The sequence below is a fragment of the Carcharodon carcharias genome, chromosome 4 (genome assembly GCF_017639515.1).
Source record: "Carcharodon carcharias isolate sCarCar2 chromosome 4, sCarCar2.pri, whole genome shotgun sequence".
Lineage (NCBI taxonomy): Eukaryota > Metazoa > Chordata > Chondrichthyes > Lamniformes > Lamnidae > Carcharodon > Carcharodon carcharias.
Window position 1 is genome coordinate 120,530,484 of NC_054470.1, and position 25,527 is coordinate 120,556,010.

Below are 25,527 nucleotides of genomic sequence, written 5' to 3' on the forward strand. Positions count from 1 at the left end.
CATGCTCAAAGACTAATGTTCTTTAAGCAGCTACAAGGAACAGCAGCATCTCTCTGCAGCACAAAATGGGCTGTATTTCAGTCTGATATGTGACACATATTTAAACAGCTTCACATTGAACTGAAAGGATTCCTCGCAGCACCTTGTGGGCGAAGAAAGTCTTGATGGGTTCCTCCCCCCCCCCAACAAAAAAAATCCAGACGTTGCTAAAAATACCCAGCGTGCATTACAATTGCGAATAGAAATTCACCTTGTAGAACGTTTATATATAACAAACTTTGTCTTCTGATTTTACAACGTTCTCCAAATTGTTCCAAGCTGGCGAGTGCCAGGTCTGTGCACAGGCTAAGCCGTTGGGGTCGGGAATAATCATCCTCTATTGCTTAACTATTGTCATAAAAACTTGCTCTGCTTTTGCTGTGGTTAATTACTCCCGCGCGATGGTAGAATGGGCAACAGCACCTGTCAGGAATAATGCAAACTGATTAAAGTTTTATTTTGATTTGGTTCCTGATCGAACAGGTTTTAATGCGACTATCTGTTGATTTTTAATGCTCTTATTACCTCCGGCGTTTTATTAGGTCAGCTGGTTTACAATGACTTCGTCAAATGTTGTTTTTAATAATATTGGAATTTCAGGATTTTTGCCAGAGTAATGAAGATTGCATTCCACGATTCTGTCCATTTATGGTGACTGAATAAGTCTAATTTGGTTTTCATTACACGGCTTTCAGGAATTGTTATTGATATTTTGGGATCACATTCTGGTGATCCTGCCTTTATTCATGAGGATTAATTATGATTTATTACAAAGTGGATTGGATTGTGAACTTCTAATGCAGCTTTCTAACGTTGCAAGATTGGGACGATGTGCGCACTAACCAGAAGGGATTCCCTTTCTTATTCAATTTAAGGACTCAGTAAGTCCATGTGATAATATAACATTAGGATCAAGCTTGTAAACCCGATTATAAAGTTTTCAAAACGCTAGCAAACCCTATAGAATTTTAGAACGGCATACTCCGGATCAGAGATAAAAACAAGAAAACTGCGGATGCTGGAAATCCAAAACAAAAACAGAATTACCTGGAAAAACTCAGCAGGTCTGGCAGAAAAGAGTTGACGTTTCGAGACCTCATGACAGAGGACTCGAAACGTCAACTCTTTTCTTCGCCGATGCTGCCAGACCTGCTGAGTTTTTTCCAGGTAATTCTGTTTTTACTCCGGATCAGAGTTGGATATTGACTTTTGGTTTAATGGTTAATGACTTTACTGGTTTAAGTTCCACCATTACCGTTTAAGCAAATGTTTCAGAGCATTCACAGATGCTGCATTGTATTGTTTTGTCATTCCTAAACATGCCAAATGGTAATCCTGGGGTTACAGTAAGTGGCCTCGCAGATAGAAAGACCCTCACTGGGATATTGGGCATTGAATGCGAATGAAGGAGGATCAGCGGCAATACTAGGCCAGCAAAAACTCCGTGTGCTTAGAGCGAATGTCTCCTGATTTAAGTGCCTGTTGGTCTCCATCAAGTCTCATCTTAGCACGGGAACCAGTCTATAACATATTCGGCCAGGAATCTGAAACATATGTAGACATCACTGAAGCATCTGTTTTGAGGAAAGTCAAGATATGAAGTGTGTTCAGCTCTCCTGGTCAGATAGGAGACAGTTAGGTCCAGGAAATATCTATCTTTTTGGGGTTTTTTTATAAGACAGGGACACATCTGCCAGTGACTGATAAATCTTTAATATAAAAATTGTACAAGAATTCTGATACAAATTACAAGAGGTATTTGGACAAAATATGAATAAAATTCCATTTACATCCCAAACCCTTATGCATTTTATGCAAAAATCAGAGACAGTATATAATACAGAAAGTACAAGGAAAACAATTTCAAATAAAAAGAGGACTTTTTCTCCAAACTACTAAATGGAAAAAACTTGTTTTGTTCTTCAATACATACAGTATTTATGAAACTACCAATGTCATGATTATTAGATCAAAGTGAAGCAGGCTTTTCAATTCCCCAGGTACAGCCATACTTTGTAGAGCATACTGTGTGACTACACAAGCATTAGAAGCAGTGCATCAACTTTCACATACAACAGAGCAAACAAACTGAAAACATCATTAAACAAGAGAGAATTACAATGAAAAGTTCCTGGAAAAGAAGCAATAGGACTCTTGGAATTTTATCTAAAAAAAAATTGTAACAATTCTTAAATTGCAGCCAATAATAGAAATGGTCTTTCTTCATCATCAACCTGTATGAGGCCGAAGTGGAAAAAACCTTGAATGTGTTAGCCCAGGTCCTGCCCTGTCCATCACATCTGTGAGCACATCAGTCTGGGGAAACCATTATCCCGAAAATACAGACATAACTACTCGCCTAAAAATAATTGCACTAGATTCATAGCTGTATAATATGTGAGAAACACTTAATACTACATCGTGTAGAAATACAGTTTTATAAGTTATTAGGAGTCGTTTTGTAAAGTTCATTTTAAGTAACTTCACCAAAAAAGAAACATATTCAAAGTCTGGTGTTTTTTTGGGGGGGGGAGGGGGGTGGAGAGAGTAGCCATACTGAACTGTATCCCAGTGAATAACTAAACCAAATACTGGAACAAAGCGTAGATGGTGAGTGAAGTCTTTATACTGCCGCTTAGGAGTGTCTTTGTTTACCCGTCATTGGCAACTCTTTATCCCCCTTCGAGATGTGATGCCAACGGGAGCAGTGGCAGCAGGTGGCACCAGCATTTCTGGGGTAAGGTGGGGCATATTGGGCTAACATTAATAACCACTTCCCTGCGTGTCTTCCTGCCTCTGTGCATTCTGCTGCATGGAATGTCAGTAACAGGCTGTGGTTCACCGCCGATAGGGCAGCCTCTCCTTTACTAATCCAGATGCGGGATTAATGAAAGTCACTGCTGGACCTGCAGCCAGGTCTGTCTGATGTCGGAGTGTGACATTACCAGGCTTGGTATCAGTGTCGGATAATGGGCGGATTCGGAAATGTCAGCAAGACTGACCACAGGAGAGACTGTTGTACACCTTCACCTCTCGCAGTCCCAAGCAGCTGTCATTTCAGATTCAGTCTCTATTGATCTCTTGTTAAAAATACATTTGCACCTGCTGTCCGTGAAGTTCAGATGGAACAACACTGCTTGAACCTCATGTTATCACATAGGGACACATTTCTAACCCACTGTTGTGCTCCCTGCATGACCATGTGCGGAACCAGCATCTGAACAAGGGCCTCACAATGAACGCCTTTCGCAGTGGACACGCCAGGCCCGGGCACCCCATCATTCTGAACTCTAATCCACTGCAGCTTTAAAGTCAGACAGGGGCTGTCAGCCGCAGCATTTCTCTGCGGAGCCTTTGCCTAACAAGTCATCTTGTTACTGTCTGTCTACAATCAGCCGAGAGCAGCTCTGGCAGCCCCTGGGCTGCAGCGAGACAGCTTCCCAAACTTAGAGCTGGGACCTCCGATCGCTCACCGCATTGCAGAGGCATGCATCGGTAAACTTCAGGGACAGGCTGAGTTCCTGTACTCAATTTTCCCTTCACATACGATAAACAGGCAATTACACATCCTCTTGCACTTGATGGCCGTGTGCTGAATATAAGTGCACACTATTAGTCTATGTCCCTGTAGGGCTGTCGAGTGAGTATGTAAAAGAGCTGAGGGGAGGGAGGAAGGTGCCAGAATGTGTCAGGATCTTACCATCAACGTTCACATCTTTCACGGTGATAAAAGTGACGTGAATAATTAGAATTGGGACTAAATGACAGGAAATACTAAATATCTCCAACGCCCCAGCATTAGATTTCCTAGTTTGTTCTGCACTTGCTCCTGTTCAACACACACCAGGTATCCACTCTTTCTCATTACAGCAGCAATTATGTTTTTTTTTACTAACATCAGGTTGTTGAGGAGCAGTCCTGAGACTCCTGAATTAAAAACCCAACCACAATGCTGATGGGCGCAGCTGATGAAAGCTGAAGATCACAACTCCAACAATCCACTTTGGCAAATTGCTCCAAGCGAAAGTTTTTTTTTGTGCAAATACAAAATAAAACATGTTTATAAAAGGCACAAGCAATGTTATATATTTTTTTAAAACCCACACTGTTCAAGCACCGAAATGAGACACCAGGAAAAGAGCCTGAATTTGCTTTCCACGGGGTGTGGGGACGAACAACTTTCGAAAAGCAATTAAACCGCGAAATAATCAAGTGTTTAAGATATACACTAGTGTTGTTACTCATATTCACCTCTACCAGGTAAAATGCACTGGACAATGATTCTGAGACACACACACTAATTGTTTGGCCGCACGCAAAAGTCCGAATAAAAGTCAGTCTTCGTACAATACTATGTGGTAACTAATGCAGTCAGTGAGATGACAGGACATGTAACAATAATGAAAAATGCTGATTTTGGGGAGGGTGATGATTGGAGGAAAATCGCCTCAACGGAGGCATTGTACAAAGCACCAAATGTGAAAAACAAATGAGATTGACTAATATTGTTCATGTCTAGTCCTCTTCAGTCAACAGATTTTCTCAGTCATTAACTGTGTAGGTACATCTAACGTTGCTGCTTTTTCTAAGTTTCCATTTTATTCCGGTAGAAAATGTCTCTTCCTCTCCAACTTTTAAATAATAAAAAACTCCAAACACACTGTGTCCTGTGCGAGACCAGAATAAACTTACTGATTTTAAGACTACGAGTGCATGCTATTCACTAAGATTATAATTGTTAACTTTCTGAGAATTGAAGTAGTCAGTTTTGATACCAAACCCCTGGAATTTTGCAGTAGTTTACAGTTCAAAGTCCCACCAGTGTTGAGGGAACCTGGACAATATGTGGACCAGCCTATTCTCAATGATAGGAAACATGCAATATCGCAGTTCCTTCATCATCTACAACCTTCTTCCTTATTGATACCTGTTGTTATTTGTCATAACTAATCAGATTAATGAATTTAATCAGCATCTGTATCGATTCAAAAGTTAAAATATTCTGAATTGAGAAGAGTTCCTATCTTTAAAGGTCATTCTCCAGTTTCCAGTCAGTGTTTCGGTGCTTTCCACACGTTCTATTATAAAGCTTTCCCTCACTTTTTCATAGTTCAGCTCAGTGTTGAGACTTGCATGTTATACATATTCACATAGGATAGATTTCAACCTGCACCGCTCTTTAATTGTAACACTTTGTGCTATACCACAAACTCCACTGAGAAGCGTTTCTTTTTGGTTCCGTCATTAAGGAAGAAATTATTAAAAACAGCCTCTCTGTCGAACGCCACTCGTTGAAACAGAGACATCAGCACAGAGGCAGCTCCTTAAGCTATCCTAGTGCGTTCAAAACTTGTCACACTGCGATAATCTTTACTGGAGAATGACCCTAAACGCCTCTTTGTCGTTCAAAAGAGGCTCTGTAATTGAACATTGTGCGTGTGCAACAGCACTGCCGCCTGCAAGCTCTTCAGTGCTTGATAGGTCCAGGGGCTGTAGAACTCTGAATTTTGACTTTGTTTTTGAACAAATATTTGTTCCTGGTATCTAAGCAATTATATCCTAACAATAAAAAGGGATTGCTTTTACAGCTTACGATCACCTTTTCTTCAGAACCTGTGCAAAGCCAGCAGCATTTTTGAACTCTGTAAAATAGTTAATACTTCAGCTTCCTTAGTGTTGCTTTTCACCAAAGCATGTGCTGTTCACAATGGGGGTGTCTTTTGGAACTGAATGGACCTCCTGCAACGGGGGCACCAAAGGGGTGAGGTTGGTAGTTAAGAAAAGGAATTGTATAAAATGACACAGTTCACCATGTAGTGTTGAAAGGTGAGTGACTGGATGCAGGTACAAGTACTACAGATACACTATTGTCTCTGACAGGGTGCTGAAGCATGCCAGCAGTTTCATGTTGTTAGTTCTAGTAAGTAATTAAACAAGTTGTGTTTCATCTCATTTTAAAAATAATAGCGAAAATAACTAAGGAAAGGGTGAAAAGAAATAACTTTTAAAACTGAACATAAACCAAACTGCCCAGTGAACAAATAATTCTTTTCATAGCCTCCTCATCTTCAGTAACAGGAATCTTTTCCCCCAACAAGATTTTACACTATGACAGGACAAAAAAAAGCTAACAATCATCATAAGAGTGTAATACTGATGAGCCAAAGGCCATATTTTGCGATATTTAGTGTTTATTTAAGAGACCATTTCCCTTAAATTAGCTGGTAGTGTAGAGGTCCCTGTAATAATGGATTCCCCAATATCAACTACACTCAGTGTGCTCTCCCTTTCAATCTATACTCCTGAAAGTTGGGTTAAGACTGTTTCGATCAAGTAAGTACCTTTAATTCTAGATTTAAGTAACAAAACTTGCTTTGAAAATTGTATTTCACAAAGGTAAAATTATCTGCAACAATTAACTATCAGGGACGCAAGATTGGCAATCAGGCTGAAGATTTCCAATTATAGGGTAATAGAGTTGAAAAATAAGTGATCAGGAAAGACCACTGAAGTGAGTAATATAAGTAGGTTCAACTGAAGCAGTTCTGTGGTGTGGACAAATTGAGTGATTTGGTAAGAGGTCAGGGATGTAGAGTCAGAAGGTATTAAAAAGGGGAAAACTTGGACTAATGACCTTTTCTTGACATTAAAATTATATCCTACATTCTAATTAGCTAACTTTGGTGACACTTTTGGAATGGGATCCTGGACTCTGGTATCTACTCTAGTTTGACATTTGTATATTCATCTAGCGCTAAATCCAAATAGAATTCAGAACACTTTCTATTTTGTGATTTACTTTTTAATGCGAATGAGTTATTCAGAATAACACAGCTGTCAATTATTTGTAGTAAAGCTATAGTATTTCTATACTTCTGTCCAGTGTCTACGTTAGGCCATTTTCTGAAAAGTCTAATGATTTGTACGGTTTATAAAAAAATTGTATTTTAAAAATTGTATTTTTTTTAAGAGAAACATTTCCAAAATGAGGAGCCATGAACCAGAGATATAACTACCAACCTTCAGAATTCTTTGTCATTGGCAGTCTAGTATGGTTAAATGCATGTCCCTAACAATTGGTGAACAAAGCACTCACTCTGATCATAATGCATCAGTGACTCCAACTGTACTGTTCACATCTTACAAACTGCAAGAAGCTTTCATGGTGTATTAGAGAGGCGTAATGGGCCTGGTATATCCCATGCATCCACCTCAGGCATATGAGTCCTCTAATACTGATCAATGAGTATTAAAAGTATCAATGTCATTGTAACCGCCAATCTCATCATACCCTGATACCCTGTGCAGAGGAAAAAGCCCAACACAATTGATAACAACATTGTGTTTGAAAAGAGACAAGAAGCACCAGTAGGCATGGAAAGCTCTATTCATTTTTAACTAACCAGATTGACCATAAAGCTATCAGCACTATCCCTATAATCTCAGATATTCCATAAATCAGAGAATGCTGGCATTTGCTAACACCCCCATGCTATGCCTGACAATAAACTGTTCCTGACACTGGCCCTCTGGATGGAGTGGAGATGTAACAACAACAACCTGTGTTTATATAGTAAAACTTCCCAAAGCACTTCACAGGAACGTTATAGGGCAGAAATTTCACACCGAGCCACATATGAAGATATTAGGGTGGTGATCAAAAGCTTGGTCAGAGAGATAGATTTTAAGGAGTGTCATAAAGGGGGAGAGAGAGAGTTGGAGAGAATTGGAGTGTTGGAGAGAGTGTGGGGGAATTTCCAGAGCTTAGCACCTAGGCAGCTAAAAGCAATGCTACCCCAATGTGAAAATTGTGATATACAAGGTGATAGCAATACAGAGGCTGGAAGGTTGTAGGGCTGGAGGAGGTTTCAGGGATGTAGGGGGTTGCAGATAGGGAGTAATGTACCCTCATCTCAGAGGATCATTTAATAGAATATATCTATCTTTTAGGGAGAGGGCCGCAGAGCAGTTGATAAAACACAATACAGTATAATTAAATACAGAAGAAGGCCTTTCCAGCTGCTCTAGTTTATAAATAGTGACACAATGACAACTGAAAAAGCTACTAATTTTACCTTATTGGGTTGATACTTTGGAACAAAGGAATGGGGGAGGCCATTCAGCCCCTTGTCTCTGTTCAGCCATTCAATTAGCTCATGGTTCATCTGCACCTCAACTCCATCTACCCACCTTGGTTCTGTAATGCAAATATCCTCAGCCTATGATAATCCATCTATCTTAGTTTTGATATTTTCAATTGACTCCCCCCACCACCCCCAGCCGCAAAAGGTTTTTTGGAGGGACAGAGTTCCAGATTCCCACTCCCCTTTGTGTGAAGAAGTGCTTCTTAACATCACCCCTGCATGGACCTGGCTCTAATCTCAAGGTTGTAACTTCCTTTTGGAAATAAAGGACAAGGTTACAAAGTGGCATCAAATGCCCAAAATCTGCACAGATGACAGATACATTTATCCCAAATCTGACAGTTGTGTGACAAATTAAAAGAATTGTGAATTTTACTTTAAAAGTTCCGTGTTGCTGATTTTGGAGGAAATTTTCACAAACCACAAATATTATAAAAAGAGGGCCTTGGCTTATCAGGATGACAGTATAATAGATTTACATCATTGGCCTTTTAAGGGCACAGTATTTACAAAATAAGCCGCCATGCTCAATCAAAGTTTCTTTCAAAAGCTGACAAGTAGTTAAGTACACAATGACAACGAGAAGGTACTTTTATTTTGCAGGCAACAGTCACAGTTAGTTCAATTGTCTCTTTGGAGATGAATTAAGCATGAGCATTTCAATAAGAACTGGGGTTTCAATCTACTGAGCTGAAACAATTGCTCCTTATGTCCAAACCCCAGGTTAGAGGGTAAAACTGCAGATTAAGTACCTGATGTCAAAAAGGCTTGGCAGTTTCCACAGATCAGGGCCGCCTGGAGTGAGGCTTGCATTAATCTATGGAGGTGAAGGGAACATTTTTGTGTAGATTAGGGTTCTGGCTATGTCGATTCCGGCTCCGCAGAGAGGAAAACATCATGTTGCAACCAGGAACCTTGCACTTGTGCATTTCACGGAGGTGGACTGTCTTGTAGTGAACCCTCAGAGTCCCCTTGTTGCTGTACATTTTGTGGCAGATAATACACATGATTCCGCCATTGCTAGTTGATGCCGCTTGCAGTACTGAGGCTTCTAGGACTTCATGACTGGAACCGGCAGCTTGGGATTGGACCTCTGCTCTGTGAATGGATTCACCACTGTCGCTGGCCCCATCGATCTCATCCAGCAGGATCCCCTCATCGCTTTCTGCCTCTGATTCCCGCGATGAATGAACGCTGCTGCTGGATTGGACGCTAGAAGTGGTGCTGAGGTCCAACACCATGTAATCATCTGCTGTGACCCTTGTGTAGCCATTGGTGTGGGAATCTTCTGTCCCTGCCGGTGAACTGGCTTCGTCCCTCATGTCCAGCCCAATTCCATGGTGTCCACCATAGATCTTGGCCAAGAATTCTTCACGGAGGTCCTTAGCGAGTGGTGGAGCTGGATCCAACCCCATTTCATCCAGTTCTTTGGTCAGAAGCTTACGGTGAAGGTTTATGTTGGCACTGTGTCTGGAAAGAGCAAGAAGTGGGTCTGGTCAGTACATTGTATGTCTATTGAAGTCCTAGAGCTCTAACCTGTAACAAAACTTAATAAATATCAAGGTTTGTAAATAACAAGGGCACTGAAAATAAACGATAAAGAACTCAATGACTATTCACCATCTCCCATTCATTAGTTATTAGGATATGAAAATAAACAAATAAACAAAACTAGAAAGTGTAGAGAACAGTCATCATTAGTTGCTGAAAACTCTTTTAGCATCGTGAAGTTTAACTGTTGGGTTCTGCCCACAAGTGCCCCCTGCAGTGAGTTCCAATCTCAGCCAGTACTGTCTGGGACAGCTGGTAAATGGGGGCAGGTATTTCACTACAGGAAAGGAGGGACGATGAAAGGGATAGTTAATTCGCACTGTTCTTTGCAGCTGCTCAAAGCCCTAAATATATTGAAACAAGTGGCCTGATCACTGATTCAGCTTGGTGGTCAACTTTTGGGCTTTATTGACCCTTTTTCCACAAAAAGGATTTACATGGAAATGTTGGGTTTTTAAAGTAAAAATGTAATCACTGAGAACACGGAGGTCAAATGTGATTAAAACGCTAATGAATTTGGTATTTAGGCTATTTCATCAAAGACTGAAAACAGTTTATTAGCCTATCTTGATAACTGATAAACACCCAATATGTTGGGAAATCCCTGATTATGTTTTTCAGCAGACTGTGTATGACATCTGCCTCTGGTTGAAGTGGAATGGAAGCATACATTTAGACTGTCAAATATTTAAGCAGAACACTGCACAACTGGTTTTCTCCCAGGTCCACACAGTTAGGAGCAGGAGAGAAAAGAGATTTTGTTTTTTTGGTTTTGAACAACACACTGATGGGAGGAAGCATTGCATCTTCACTATTTTGTAACATGCAAACACAAATTGTACTGATTAAATTAGTAAATATGATCATAAATTGCTCAACATGTTCAGCTATAGTCTGAGAAATAAAACAACCTAATGTTTCACTCTGGCCCTGACAGGATTAATCAGTTACCTCATATTAAAGGATCCTCGAGGTAATAGTGATCATAACATGAATCAATTTCTCATTCACTTTGAGGGTCAGAAATTTGGGTCTGAAATTGGTGTCTTAAATATAAATAAAGACAATGACAAGGATATAAAGCAAATTGGCTAAAGCAGACTGGGAAATAGGTTAAAAGGTAAGATGGTAGTGAGGCAGTGGCAGACATTTGAGGAGATATTTCATAACTCTCAGCAAAGGTATATTCCATTGAGAAAGAAAGACTCTTTGAGAAGGATGAATCATTTGTGGCTAACTAAGGAAGTTAAGGACGGTACCAAATTGAAAGAGAGAGCATAGAATTCTTAGAAGATTAATGGTAGGCCAGCCAGACAATTGGGAACATTTTAGAAACCTGCAAAGGATGACTAAAAATATAATAAAGACAGAGAAATTAGAGTGTGAGAGTAAACTAGCAAGAAACATAAAAACACAGCAAGGGTTTATAGATATATAAAAAAGGAAGAGTAGCTAAAGTAAGCATTGGTCCCTTAGAGAATGAGACTGGGGAATTAATAACGAGAAACAAGGCAATGGCAGAGGTTTTGAACAAGTGTTTTGTATCTGTCTTCACAGTAGAAGACACAAAAAACATCCCAAAGAAACTAGAAAATCAAGAGGCAAAAGAGAGGGAGGAATTTAAAACAATCACTATCACTAGAAAAAAGTACTCAAAAACCTATTGGGACTAAAGACGTTCAAGCCCCCAGGGCCTGCATCCTAGCATCTTAAAACAAGTGGGTGCACAGATAGTGGATGCATTGGTGGTAATCTTCTAAAATTCCCTAGATTCTGGAAAGGTTCCAGCAGACTGAAAACTGCAAATGTAACATCACTATTCAAGAAAGAAGGGAGACAGAAAGCAGGAAACTATAGGCCAGTTAGCCTAACATGTCATTGGGAAAATGCTAGAATCCATTATTAAGAAGTGGTAGCAGGACATTTGGACAACCATGATAAAACCGTGTTGACTCTGTCTGGTTGTATGAAAGGGAAATCGTGTTTGACAAATTTATTAGACTTTTTTTTAAACAAGCTGGGTGAATTAAGGAGAATGCCAAAAGGCATTCAATATAGTGTCACATACAAGGTTCATGGTGTTTGGGGTAATGTATTAGCAAGGATAGAGGTTTTGCTAAATAGCAGGAAACAGAGAGCCAGGATAAATGGGCCATTTTCAGGTTGGCAAACTACAACTAATGGAGTGCCAGAGGGGTCAGTGTTGGAGCCTCAACTGTTTACAATCTATATTAATGACTTGGATGAAGGGACCAAGTGTACTGTATCCAAATTTGCTGACAATACAAAGATTGGTAGGAAAACGAGTTTGGAGCCAGATACAAAGAGTCTGCAAAGGGACATCGATAGGTTAAGTGAGTGGGCAAAAATTTGCCAGATGGAGTATGATATGGGAAAATGTGAGGTTGTCCGCTTTGGCAAGAAGAGTAGAGAAGCAGAATATTATTTAAATGGGAAGAGACTACAGAATGTTGCAATAGAGAGGGATCTGGGTGTCCTTGTACATGAATCACAAAAAGTTAGCATGCAGGAACAGCAAGTAGTTAGGAAAGCAAATGGAAAGTTGACCTTTATTACAAGGGTGATGGAGTAAAAAATAGGGAAGTATTGGTGAGACCACACCTAGAATACTTTGTACGGTTTTGGTCTCCTTACTTGAGCGATATATTTGCATTGAAAGCAGTTCAGAGAAGGTTCACTAGACTGATTCCTGGATTGAAGGGATTGTTTTATGAGAAAAGGTTGAGTAGGTTGGGCCTATACTTGTTGGAGTTTAGAAGAATGAGAGGTGATCTTATTGAAACATACAAGATTCTGAGGGGGCTTGACAGAGTAGATGCTGAGATGATAGTTCCCTGAAGGAATATGGAATTATGGGGGCACAGTTTAAAACAAGGGGTTTCCCATTTAAGACTGGGGTGATGAAGAATTTCTTCTCTCAGAGGGTTGTTAATCTTTGGAATTCTCTTCCCCATAGAGCTGTGGAGACTCAGTCATTAAGTACATTCAAGGCTGAGTTAGACATATTTTTGATCTACAAAGGAGTGAAGGGTTGTGGGGGCAGGCAAGAAAGTGGAGCCGTGATCTTGCTGAATGGTGGAGCAGGCGAGAGGGGGCATGGTTTACTCCTGTTCCTATCTCTTATGTTCTTGCATATAATCTGTATGCAAAGGGCAATCTGCTATTCCATCCCCTGAGTTGCTCCAAAGTATAAATAGGAATTGGGCTCTGTGAGTTAATGGCAAAGTGTAAGATTCACTTACACAAGGGACTGATGCTACTCAGCCCAAGAAAAATATTCACAGAAGAATCAACTTGCAATAAAGATACGCTACATAAGAGAACAAGGAGTATATTCAGAGTTCAGGGAGAAACAAGGGGAGGGGAAAGTTAAGTCTATAGCTATAGTTGTTCCACATAAGTAGGAGGATTGGTTAAGTTAAAATGTATCCCTAATGTGTAAAGCATGAGTTTGAAGGCAGCTGAATTTAACATAACCCTTGCCTGAATTTTAACAAACTGTCCAGCCTCTACATAGAAACAACAAACTTCCTGATAACCTTTGTTCCCCACACATCTTGCTTTTGAAATGTTTTTAATAGTATCAACTTTCATTCTATTATGACAGGCTGTTAACTTCTGCTTGTTATTTTTTTAGGGGTGGGGCGGGGTCAGGGAGAGGGGTAGTTTGATAATTAAGTGACATCATTTGTTTATTCAAATGTCTAGTTTGCATCTTTAACCGGTCAGACTACAATGCAATACCTGTCAAATTATTCCATCGTTCTCAAGCATGAATGAATGCAACCAGTTTAGATTTTAATACGTGCATGAATTTATAACATCCAGGACAGAGTTTAGACATGCGTGTGTATGACATATAGAAAGCAGTGAAGCACTTAACAGTTCATTGATGATCCTGACTCCTATTTAGGTAATGGCTTCCCATTGGTCACTTAATCAATATCTTTGCACTTGTTCACTTCTTAACTTTTCTCATCTACACTCAGCAAGCTCATCATTCACCCAATCTAACAACATTTTCAAAACAGTAGCTCCATTGTAATCCAAGTCAAACAGATTTTGAAAATTAAACTGTGTAGAATGTTAGAGACAAAATGTAGAGAGAACAGCAATACTCTGGGAGTCCAGTGATGTGTGTGAAGCACATTGGTGTTCCTCGTCTGCTTATGATGTCACCTGATTGAATTACAGCCATATAACTCACTTCCAGCTGTGCCTTGTTCTGTGTAACAATATCCCCATGTCTGTTTAATATTGGCCAGTGTTTACCCATGTCAGGATAAATGTGGCACACATTTGTCCTGGGAAAAAGGCTCCAAGCACAACACAAATCCATCAACTCCAACAAAAGGGGGCTGAATCATTAGCACCGTGTACTTCTCTCCTGAATTTGTAAAGATATTGCAATGGAGCCCAGGTGTGATAAAACATGAAGCTGAATCCAGATTTAGTCAGACCTGTACAAATGGCCCAGAAAGGGAAATAATGGGAATAATGACCAATAATGCAGGCAAAGAACTGGGAAATTGTTGGAATATTGTGATTACCTGCAAGACAATTGTGGCATTGATACAAAAATCACCTTGTGACATCTCTAAAAGGAATGTCTAAAGATAAAGGCAGGATTGATAAAATGTTTTGTAAAGCTCTTTGCAGGTCAGATTCCAAATGATATTTGAATTAGATTATACCTTGTCGCAGTCTTCAAACTCTGGTTGGCTGAGTGATGTGCTGAGATGGGCTATTACCAAATGGGGCTCTGCTCCTACAAGTCCCCCTGTCCTTTGTCAGCAGTGCAGCTAGTTTCATCTAATCCATTTCTATTGACATTTACTCAATTTGATGCTCCTGAATATTGTAACAAATCACTCCATTGATGCAGGTGTAATGTAATAACTAAAATGAACTCTGAAGAGTGCATTAGTGCTGGATTCAGGAGCCAGTTGGGGATGTAGAAAGTTAGAGCTCAAAAGGCTTTTCAATTTACTAATGGAGGACTGTCTAAAACACTATTTCCAGAAGCCACGCTCATAAAATAAGTCGCTTCTAGGAATATAGGTCAAAAAAAAGGATGGGAACTGTACTTCCAACCTCCCTTCCAGGTCTGTTAACAAAGGTGCTTCAGTAATAATCTCAAAAGAATATATGACGAGAAACAGAAAGAGGCTTTTTCACTCAGCACTCCCTGGAACATTGTACATGAGGGCAAGCAGCTTGTAACATAAACAATATACAATAAGACCATTTCTCTTGTTAGCAGGATACTGCATGGATGTTTGATTGGGTTGTGGCTGAGAACACTTGCTCAGCACTGGATGATGGACAGACTTGTACATTGTCAAAACTAGGAAAACAATGGAGGTTTGATTCACTTATGTTGTCTGAACGATGAGACACTTGTTTTACTTTAGCAATATGAGACCCTATACACTGTGGCCTGTCGAAAGCAGTTTTGTATCAGAAAATATTAGAATTTCAGCTCAAAAACAGCGTGGCGGAGAGACAAATTTTCTTCTTGTAACCCATCCTTGAAAGATTTATGCCCTAAAAAGCCTGTTGAACCCTTACTGTACTGCGAGTGACTGATTTATTGATAGTCCATAAGACATAGGAGCAGAAGTAGGCTATTTGGCCCATCAAGTCTGCTCCGCCATTCAATAAGATCATGGCTGATCTGATAATCCTCAACTCTACTTTCCTGCCTTTAGCCATAGCCCTTGATTCCCTTACTGATTAAAAATCTGTCCAACTCAGCCTTGAATATTGTTAAGGACCCAGCTTCTACTGCCCTCTGTGGTAAAGAATTCCACAGATACACTACCTTCTGAAAGAAGAAATTCCTCCTCATCTCTGTCTTAAATGGGAGCCCCCTTACTCTGAGATTGTGCCCTCTAGTCCTAGACTCTCCCACAAGGGGAAACAATATCTCAGCATCTACCCTGTCAAGCTCCCTAAGAATCTTATATGTTTCAATAAGGTCACCTCTCATTCTTCCAAACTCCACTGAGCACAGGCCCAACCTGCTCAACCTCTCCTCATAAGAAAATCCTTCCATACCCGTGATCAACCTACTGATCCTTCTCTGGACTGAATCCAAAGCAAGTATATCTTTCCTTGGATCAGGGGACCAAAACTATTCACAGTATTCTAGGTGTGGTAAACTAGTGCCTTGTATAGTTTTAGCAAAACCTCCCTATTTTTATACTCCATTGCCTTTGAAATAAAGGCCAACATTCCATTTGCCTTCCCTACTACTCGCTGAACTTATATGCTAGCTTTTTGTAATTCATGCACGAGGACTCCCAAATCCCTCTGTGCTGCAGCTTTCTGCAGTCTTTCCCCGTTTAAATAATGTTCAGTTTCTCTATTCTTCCTGCCAAAGTGCATAACTCACAATTTTCCACATTATATTCCATCTGCCAAGTTTTTGTCCACTCACTTAACCTGTATATATCCATCTGTGACACCTTGTGTCATCCTCACCACTTACGTTCCCACCTATTTTTGTGTCATCCACAAACTTGGCGATAGTACTTCCCTCATCCAAGTCATTAATATATATTGTAAGTAATTGTGGCCCCAGTACTAATCCCCGTGGCACTCCACTAGTCACAGATTGCCATCCTGAAAATGCCCCCTTTATCCCAACTCTCTGTCTTCTATTAGTTAGCAAATCCTCTATCCATGCTAATATACAACCCCCAACACCATGGGCTCTTATCTTATTAAGTAACCTTATGTGCGGTGCCTTATCGAGCGTCTTTTGGAAATCCAAATATATTACATCTAGGAAGAGTGGATTGGGATAAGTTGTTTTCTGGCAAGGATGTGTTCAGTAAGTAGAAGGCATTCAAAAGCGAAATTTTGAGAGTGCAGAGTTTGCACGTTCCTGTCAGGATTAAAGGCAAAGTTAACAGGCATAGGGAACCTTGGTTTTCAAGGGATATTGGCGATCTGGTTAAGAAGAAGAGAGAGGTGTATAGCAGGTATAGGCAACAAGGAGCAAATGAGGTACCTGTAGAGTATAGAAAATGTAAAAAATACTAAAGAAGGAAATCAGGAAGGCAAAAAGACGACATGAGGTTGCTTTGGCAGATAATGTGAAGGTAAACCCGAAGGGTTTCTAAAAGTATATTAAGAGTAAAAGGATAGTAAGGGACACAATTGGTCCCCTTGAAGATCAGAGCGGTCGTCAGAGTGGAGCCTCACGAGATGGGGGAGATCTTAAACAGTTTTTTTGCATCAGTATTTACTCAGGAAACTGGCATAGTGTATAAGGAAGGAAGGGAAACAAGCAGTAGTGTCATGGAACATATAGAGATTAAAAAGGAGGAGGTGCTTGCTAACTTACAGCGAATAAATGTAGATAAGTTCCCCCGGGCCTGACATGATATTCCCTCGGACCTTGAGGGAGACTAGTGTAGAAATTGCAGGGGCCCTGGCAGAAATATTTAAAATGTCCTTAGCCACGGGTGAGGTGCCAGAGGATTGGAGGGTAGTTCATGTTGTTCCATTGTTTAAAAAAGGCTCCAAAAGTAAACCAGGTAATTACAGGCCAGTGAGCCTGACGTCAGTAGTAGGTAAATTATTGGAAGGTGTTCTGAGAGATCGGATATACAATTATTTGGACAGCCAAGGGCTGATTAAGGATAGTCAGCTTGGCTTTCTGCGTGGTAGGTCGTATTTAATGAACCTTGTAGAGTTTTTTGAGGAGGTCACCAAGAAAGTAGATGAAGGAAAGGCTGTGGATGTTGTCTACATGGACTTTAGTAAGGCCTTTGACAAGGTCCCACATGGGAGGTTAGTTCAGAAGGTTCAGACACTTGGTATCCATGGAGAGGTTGTAAACTGGATTCGAAATTGGCTGTGTGGGAGAAGACAGAGAGTGGTAGTGGATGATTGCTTCTCAGACTGGAGGCCTGTGACTAGTGGTGTGCCTCAGGGATCTGTACTGGGACCATTGTTGTTTGTTGTCCAGATCAATGGTTTGGATGATAATGTGGTAAATTGGATCAGCAAGTTTGCTGATGACACTAAGATTGGAGGCGTTGAGGACAGCAAGGAAGGCCTTCAAAGCTTGCAGAGGGATCTGGACCAACTGGAAAAATGGGCCAGAAAATGGCAGATGGAATTTAATGCAGAAAAGTGTGAGATGTTGCAATTTGGAGGGACAAACCAAGGTAGGACATACACAGTAAATGGTAGGGCACTGAGGAGTGTGGAGGAACAAAGGGATCTGGGAGTTCAGATACATAATTCCCTGAAAGTGGCGTCACAGGTAGACAGGGTTGTAAAGAAAGCTTTTGGCATATTGGCCTTCATAAATCAAAGTATTGAGTATAGGAGTTGGGATGTAATGGTGAGGTTGTATAAGACATTGGTGAGGCCAACTTTGGAGTATTGTGTGCAGTTCTGATCGCCTAACTACAGGAAGGATATCAGTAAGATTGAAAGAGTGCAGAGAAGATTTACTAGGATGTTGCTGGGTCTTAGGAGTTGAGTTACGGGGAAAGATTAAACAGGTTAGGACTTTATTCCTTGGAGTGTAGAAGAATGAGGGGAGATTTGATAGAAGTTTACAAAATTATGAGGGGTATAGACAGAGTAAATATGAGTTGGCTCTTTCCACTTAGATTAGGAGAGATAAACACGAGAGGACACGGCTTTAGGGTGAAAGGGGAAAGGTTTAGGGGGAACATTAGGGGGAACTTCTTCACTTAGAGAGTGGTGACAGTATGGAACGAGCTGCCATCTGACGTGGTAAATGCTGGCTCGCTCTTATGTTTTAAGATTAAATTGAATAGATACATGGATGGGAGAGGTCTGGAGGTTTATGGACTGGGTGCAGATCAATGGGATTAGCTGAATAATATTTCGGCACAGACTAGAAGGGCCGAATGGCCTGTTTTCTGTGCTGTAGTGTTCTATGGTTCTATCTACTGGTTCCCCTTTATTTATCCTGCTTGTTACCTCCTCAAAGAATTCTAATAAAATTTTCAGGCATGATTTCCCCTTCATGAAGCCATGCTGACTCTGCTTGATTATATTATGCATTTATAAATGTTCTACTATGACATCCTTTAGAATAGTCTCTAACATTTTCCAATGACGGCTGTTAAGCTAACTGGCCTATAGTTACCTGATTTTTTGTCTCTCTCCCTTGGCAGTTTTCCAATCCTCTGGGACTTTTCCAGAATCTAAGGATTCTTGGAAGATCACCACCAGTGCATCCACCATCTCTGTAGCTACTTCCTTTAATATCTTAGGATGCAAACCCATCAGGTCCAGGAGACTTATCGGCCTTTAGTCCCATTAGTTTCCCTAGTGCTTTTTCTCTCGTGATAGTCATTGTATTTATTTCCTCTCCCCCTGCCCTCCAGATTTTGCCCCTTGATTATTTAGTAATTTTGGAATGCTATTAGTGTCTTCTACTGCAAAGACTGCTTCTAAGTATTTATTCAACTCCCCTGCCATTTCCTGGTTCCCCATTATTATTTCCCCATCCTCATTCTCTAAGGGACCTATGTTTACTTTGGCCTCTCTCTTTCCTTTTATATATTTAAGGAAGCTCTTACTGTCCGTTTTTATATTTCTTGCTAGTTTACCCTCAAAGTTTATGTTCTCCCTCTTTATTTTTTTTTTGGTCATCTTTTGTTGGTTTTTAAAACTTTCCCAATCCTCTAGTTTACAACTATCTTTGCCATGTTTTGTTTTTCTTTCAATTTGATACTATCCTTAACTTCCTTGGTTAACCATGGTTGGTTTATCCCTTTCCTATAATCCTTCTTCCTCACTAGGATATATTTTTGTTGTGAGTCATGAATAATTTTCTTAAACATCTGCCATTGTTTATCAACCGTCTTTTCTGCTAAACTCCCTTCCCAGTCCACTCCAGCCAAATCTGCCATCATTCCTTTGTAATTACTCTTATTTAAGTTTAGTACAGTTGTTTCTGACCCAAATTTCTCACTCTCAAACTGAATACTAAATTCTACCATGTTATGGTCACTGTTTTCTTGGGGATCTTTTACTCTGAGATCATTTATTAAACCTGCCTCATTACACATTACCAGATCCAAAATAGCCTGATCCCTGGCTGGATCCACAATGTATTGTTTTAGGAAACTGTCCTGAGTACTCTACTCTATGAATTCTTGCTCGTGGCTAGCTCTGCCAATTTGATTTTCCCAATGTACATGAAAATTGAAGTCACCCATGATTAATGGACTGTCTTTTTTACATGCCCTCATTATCTCCTGATTTATTCTCTGTCCTGTTGTATAGCTACTGTTAGGGGGCCTATGGACTAGTGTCTTCTTCCCCTTGTTATTTCTTACCTCCACCCACATGGATTCAACATCTTCCAATCCAAGATCATTTCTTGCTATCGTACTTATTCCATCTCATACTAACAAAGCTACCCCACCACCCTTTCCTTCAAGCCTGTCTTTTCGAAAAGTCACATGCCCCGAATATTTAGTTCCCAGCTTTGATCTCCTTGTAACCATGTCACCGCCATGGCTATAATGGCTTTAGCCTCTATTTGTGCCATTAATTCATTTATTTTTGCCTAGAATACTACGCACATTTAAAAGGGCTGCTAATTTTGCCTTTTTACCATTTTTCCCCCCTTTGAGCTTATTTGCTGCTTTTTTTTAATGTTTGTATACTCTGTCCCTTCCTGTCACATTCTGGGTATCGTTACCTAAATAGCTGCCCTGCAATGATGCCATATCCTTTTGCTTTGTAAGCCTACGTACCCCCTCTCCAGAACCCTTCCCCCTTCTATTTAGTTTAAAACCCTCTCTACAGCCCTAGTTATTTGATTTGCCAGGACGCTGGTCCCAGCACATTTCAAGTGAACCCCATTCCACCGGAGCAGCTCCCTTCTACCCCAGTACTGGTGCCAGTGCCCCATGAACTGAAACCCATTCCTCCCACACCAATCTTTGACACGCATTAACTCCTTGACTTTATTTACCTGATGTCACTTTGTCCATTGTTCAGGTAGCAATTCCAAGATTATTACCTTGGAGGTTCTGCTTTATAGGGCAGCATTTTATAGGGTGTGCGCCCAACACGACTGGGTGTAAAATAGAGCGCGGTGATGTTGGGTGAGCGTTCTGACATCATTGCATGATATTTTGGTCAGCGGGCAGGCGAATCAGCCAGGCGGCCTTTGGATTTTTGAGGGAACCTCATCCAAAGGTGGGATGAGGTTTCCAATATTAATTTTTATGATCAATAAGTTTAGGTGAGTGATTCTTATGGGTGGAAATAAATTCGGAATTTCATGTTTATTTTTGGCTTTAAAATTCTTCAGCTCCCTGAGGCAGCTCTCTACCTTCAGGGAACTTTCATAGACACATAGAAACTAGTAGAAGTAGGCCATTCAGCCCTTCAAGCCTGCTCTGCCATTCAATATGATCATGGCTGATCCTTTATCTCAATGCCATATTCCCACTTTCTCTCCATATCCCTTGATGCCCTTAATATCCAAACATTTATCAATTTCTTTCTTGAATATAGCCAGTGACCCATCCTCCACAGACTTCTGTGGTAGAGAATTCCACAGGTTGACCACCCTCTGAGTCAAGAAACTTTTCCTCATCTATCCTAAATGGCCTACACTGTACCCTGAGACTGTGGCCCCTGGTTCTAGACACCCCAACCAGGGGAAACATCCTTCCTGCATCCAGTCTGTCTAGCCATGCTAGAATTTTAGACGTTTCAATCAGATCCCCTCTCATTCTTCTAAACTCTAGTGAATACAGGCCCAGTCGAACCAATTTCTCCCCATATGACAGTCCTGCCATCCCTGTTACCAGCCTACTGAACCTTCACTGCACTCCCTCTATGGCAAGTATATCCTTTCTTAGGTAGGGAGACCAAAACTGCACACAATACTCCAGGTGTGGTCTCATTAAGGCCTTGTATAACTGCAGTAAAACATCCCTACTTCTGAACTCAAATCCCCTTGCAATGAAGGCCAACATATCATTTGCCTTCCTAATTGCTTGCTGCACCTGCCTGTTTACTTTCATTGATTGGTGTACAAGGACACCCAGACGCCTTTTGTACATCCACATTTCCCAATATATCACCATTTAAATAATACTCTGCCAATTTGTTTATCGCACCGAAGTGTATAACTTCACATTTATCTACGTTATACTGCATCTGCCATGTGTTTGCCCACACACACAACTTGTCTAAATCGCCCTGAAGCCTCCTCGCATCCTCCTCACAACCCCACCCAGTTTTATGTTATCAGCAAACTTGGAAATATTGCATTTGGCTCCCTCATCCAAGTCATTTACATACATCATGAATAGCTGGGGCCCAAGCACCGATCCCTGTGGTACACCACTCGTCACTGCCTGCCACCCGGAAAAGACCCATTTATTCCCACTCTCTGTTTCCGGTCTGTCAACCAATCCACAATCGCCTGCCAGGCTATTACCCCGATCCCATGTGCTATAATTTTGCCCTCTAGCCTCTTATGTTGGACCTTATCAAAAGCCTTCTTGAAATCCAAATACACCACATCCAATGCTTCTCCCTTATCTATTCTACTAGTTACATCCTCAAAAAACTCCAGTAGATTAGTTAAGCATGATTTCTCATGCTGACTTTGTATAATCCCATTAGTGTTCCCCCATACCCGTGCTGACATCAGTGCTCACTCTCCTCCCACCCCCAGCTCAGCAGCACTGAGCATTTTTTTTCTTATTCATTCACAGGATGTGGGCTTCGCTGGCTAGGCCAGCATTTATTGCCCATCCCTAATTGCCCTTGAGAAGGTGGTGGTGAGCTGCCTTCTTGAACTCCATCTGGTATAGGTACACCCACCGTGCTGTTAGGGAGGGAGTTTCAGGATTTTCACCCAGTGACAGTGAAAGAACGGCCGATATATTTCCAAGACAGGATGGTGAGTGACTTGGAGGAGAATTTCCAGCTGGAGGTGTTCCCATCTATCTGCTGCCCTTGTCCTTCTAGATAGTAGTGGTCATGTGTTTGGAAGGTGCTGTCTAAGGAGCCTTGGTGAACTCCTGCAGTACATCTAGTAGGCGGTACACACTGCTGCTGCTGTGCATCAGTGGTGGAGGGAGTGATTGTTGGAGGTGGTGGATGTGATGCCAATCAAGCGGGCTGCTTTATCCTAGATAGTGTCAAGCTTCTTGAGTGTTGTGGGAGCTGCACTCATCCAGGCAAGTGGGGAGTATTCCATCACACTCCTGACTTTTGCCTTGTAGATGGTGGACAGGCTTTGGGGAGTCAGGAGGTGAGTTACTCATCGCAGGATTCCTAGTTTCTGTCCTGTTCTTGTAGCCACAGTATTTATGTGGCTAGTCCAGTTCAGTTTCTGGTCAATGGTTACCCCTAGGATGCTGATAGTGGGGGATTCAGTGATGGTAATGCTATTGAATGTCAAGGGACGATGGCTAGAATCTTTCTTGTTTGAGATGGTCATTGCCTGGCACTTGTGTGGCGTGAATGTTACTTGTCACTTATTAGCCCAAGCCTGGATGTTGTCCAGGTCTGGCTGTATGTGGACATGGACTGCTTCATTCAATTTTGAACACTGTGCAATTATCAGCAAATATCTGTACCTCTGCCCTTAGGATGGAGGAAATGTCCCTGATGAAGTAACTGAAGATAGTTGAGCCTAGGATATTACCCTAGGTTTGCAAGAATCACAACCATCATTTTATCTCTGTATGACTTCAACCAGCAGGGAGTTTTCACTCTGATTTCCCTTTGACTTCAATTATACAAAGTCTCCTTGATGCCATTCTCGATCTTAATGTCAAGGGCATCTCACCTCTGGAATTCAGTTCTTTTGCCTATGTTTGGACAAAGTCTGTAATGAATGAAGATGAGTAGCCCTGGTGGAAACCAAAGTGAGCATCGGTGAGCAGAGTATTAGTGAAAAAGTGCTATTTGATAGTACAGCTAATGACATTTTCCATTACTTTGCTGATGCGTGTGTGTGTGCGTGTGTGTGCGCATTTGTGCATGTGCGTTTGTGTGTGAGGTTCTGTGTGGTTTTCTGTGTTTGTGTGTGTTTGAGTGAGTGCCTGAGGTTCTGTGCATGTCTATGTGAATATATGTGAAGTTCCATGTATTCAGTTTGTATGTGTATATATATGTGTATGTGTGTGTGGGCATATGTGTGTGTGTGTGTGTGTATAAGAGACAGGAAGTGTGTGAGTATGATAGTGTGAGTATGTGATAGAGAGTAAGTGTGTGTGTGAGAGAGTGTAAGTATGAGAATGTGAGTATGTGAGAGACTGTGTGTGTTTCTGTGTGAGGTTTTGTTTGATTTTCTGTGTTTGTGTCTGTGTATGTGAGGTTGTGTGTGTGTGAGTGAGAGGTACTGTATGTCTGTCTGTGTGTGTGTGTTTGTGTGTTTGAGTGAGTGCCTCAGGTTCTGTGTATGTCCATGTGAATTTATATGAGGTTCTGTGAATTGAGTTGCATGTGTATATATGTCTGTGTGCATGTGTGAGTCTGTGTGTGTGTATGTATGAGAGAGAGAGAATGAGAGTGTGAGTGTGTGAGAGAGTGTGTGTGTGTTTGTGTGTGAGGTTCTGTCTGTGTGTGGAGTTCTGTGTATGTATGCACAGAGTATGGATGTGTGTGTATGATTCAGTGTGTGGATGACTGTGTGCGTGTGTCTGGATGATTCATGGTGTGTATGTAGGTGTGAGTGAGAGAGAGAGAAAGACAGTGTAAGTATGAGCGTGTGAGTATGTGAGACACTGTGTGTTTGCATGTGAGGTTGTGTGTGTGTGGGAGGTACTGTATGTGCCGGTGTGTGTATGTTTGAGCGAGTGCCTCAGGTTCTCTGTATGTCCATGTGAATTTATATGAGGTTCTGTGAATTGAGTTGCATGTATATATATGTGTGAGTGTTTGTGTGAGTGTGTATGTCAATGTGTGTGTTTGTGTGCATGTACATGTGTGTGTGGATGATTTAGCATGTGTGTGTTTATGTATGCGAGTATGTGGATGATTCTGGCTGTGTGCACCTGAGTGTCTGTGTGGATGATTCAGTGCATGCGTGTGTGTATATGATTCAGTGTGTGTGGATGATTCAGCATAAGTGCGTGTGTGTGTTTGGATGATTCGGTGTGCATGGATGACTCAGGGTATGTGTGTGTGTGTGTGTCTGTGTGTGATTCAGTGTACGTGTGTATTATTCAGTGTGCCTGTGGATGATTCAGTGTGTGCCTATGTATGTGTGTGCATATGATTCACGGTGTGTGCAAGAGAGAGAATGTGTGTTTGTGTGAGGTTCTGTGTGTGTGCTTGTGTGTGTGTATTTATGAGAGAGAAAGTATGAGAGTGTGATCGTGTGAGTATGTGTGTGTGTGTGTGTGTGTGTTTGTCTGTGAGGTTCTGTGTGCGTGTGGGGTTCTGTGTTTGTGTGTGTGGTGTGTGTATGGCTGTGAGTGTCTGCGTGTGCACGTGAATGATTCAGTGTGTGTGTGTGTATGTATATATATGTGTTTGTGTGCATGTATGTGCGTGTGTGGATGATTCAGCGTGTGTGTGATTATGTGCATGTTTGTGTCCATGTATGTGTGTATGTGGATGATTCTGGCTTTGTGTGCCTGAGTGTGTGTGTGGATGATTCAGTGCATATGTGTGTGTGTGTGTGTGTGTGTGTGTGTGTGTGTGTGTATGATACAGTGTGTGTGTATGATTCAGTGCGTGCTTGTGTGTATGTGTGTGTGTGTGTGTGTGGTTCTGTGTGTGTGGG

General features: G+C 41.2%; 1 protein-coding gene across 6 annotated transcripts in view; it reads right to left on the bottom strand.

Annotated features, from left to right (window-relative positions):
• Positions 1 to 8,642: 8,642 nt before the first annotated feature.
• The window catches only part of bnc2 (basonuclin 2), a 592,281-nt gene continuing 575,396 nt past the window's right edge, over positions 8,643 to 25,527 (bottom strand). For all 6 annotated transcript variants that reach the window (XM_041186053.1, XM_041186055.1, XM_041186051.1 and 3 more), the window contains one exon: positions 8,643 to 9,653. In XM_041186053.1, the coding sequence (XP_041041987.1) occupies positions 8,996 to 9,653 (658 nt within the window). In that variant the 3' untranslated portion in view covers positions 8,643 to 8,995. The remainder of the gene's footprint in view (positions 9,654 to 25,527) is intronic.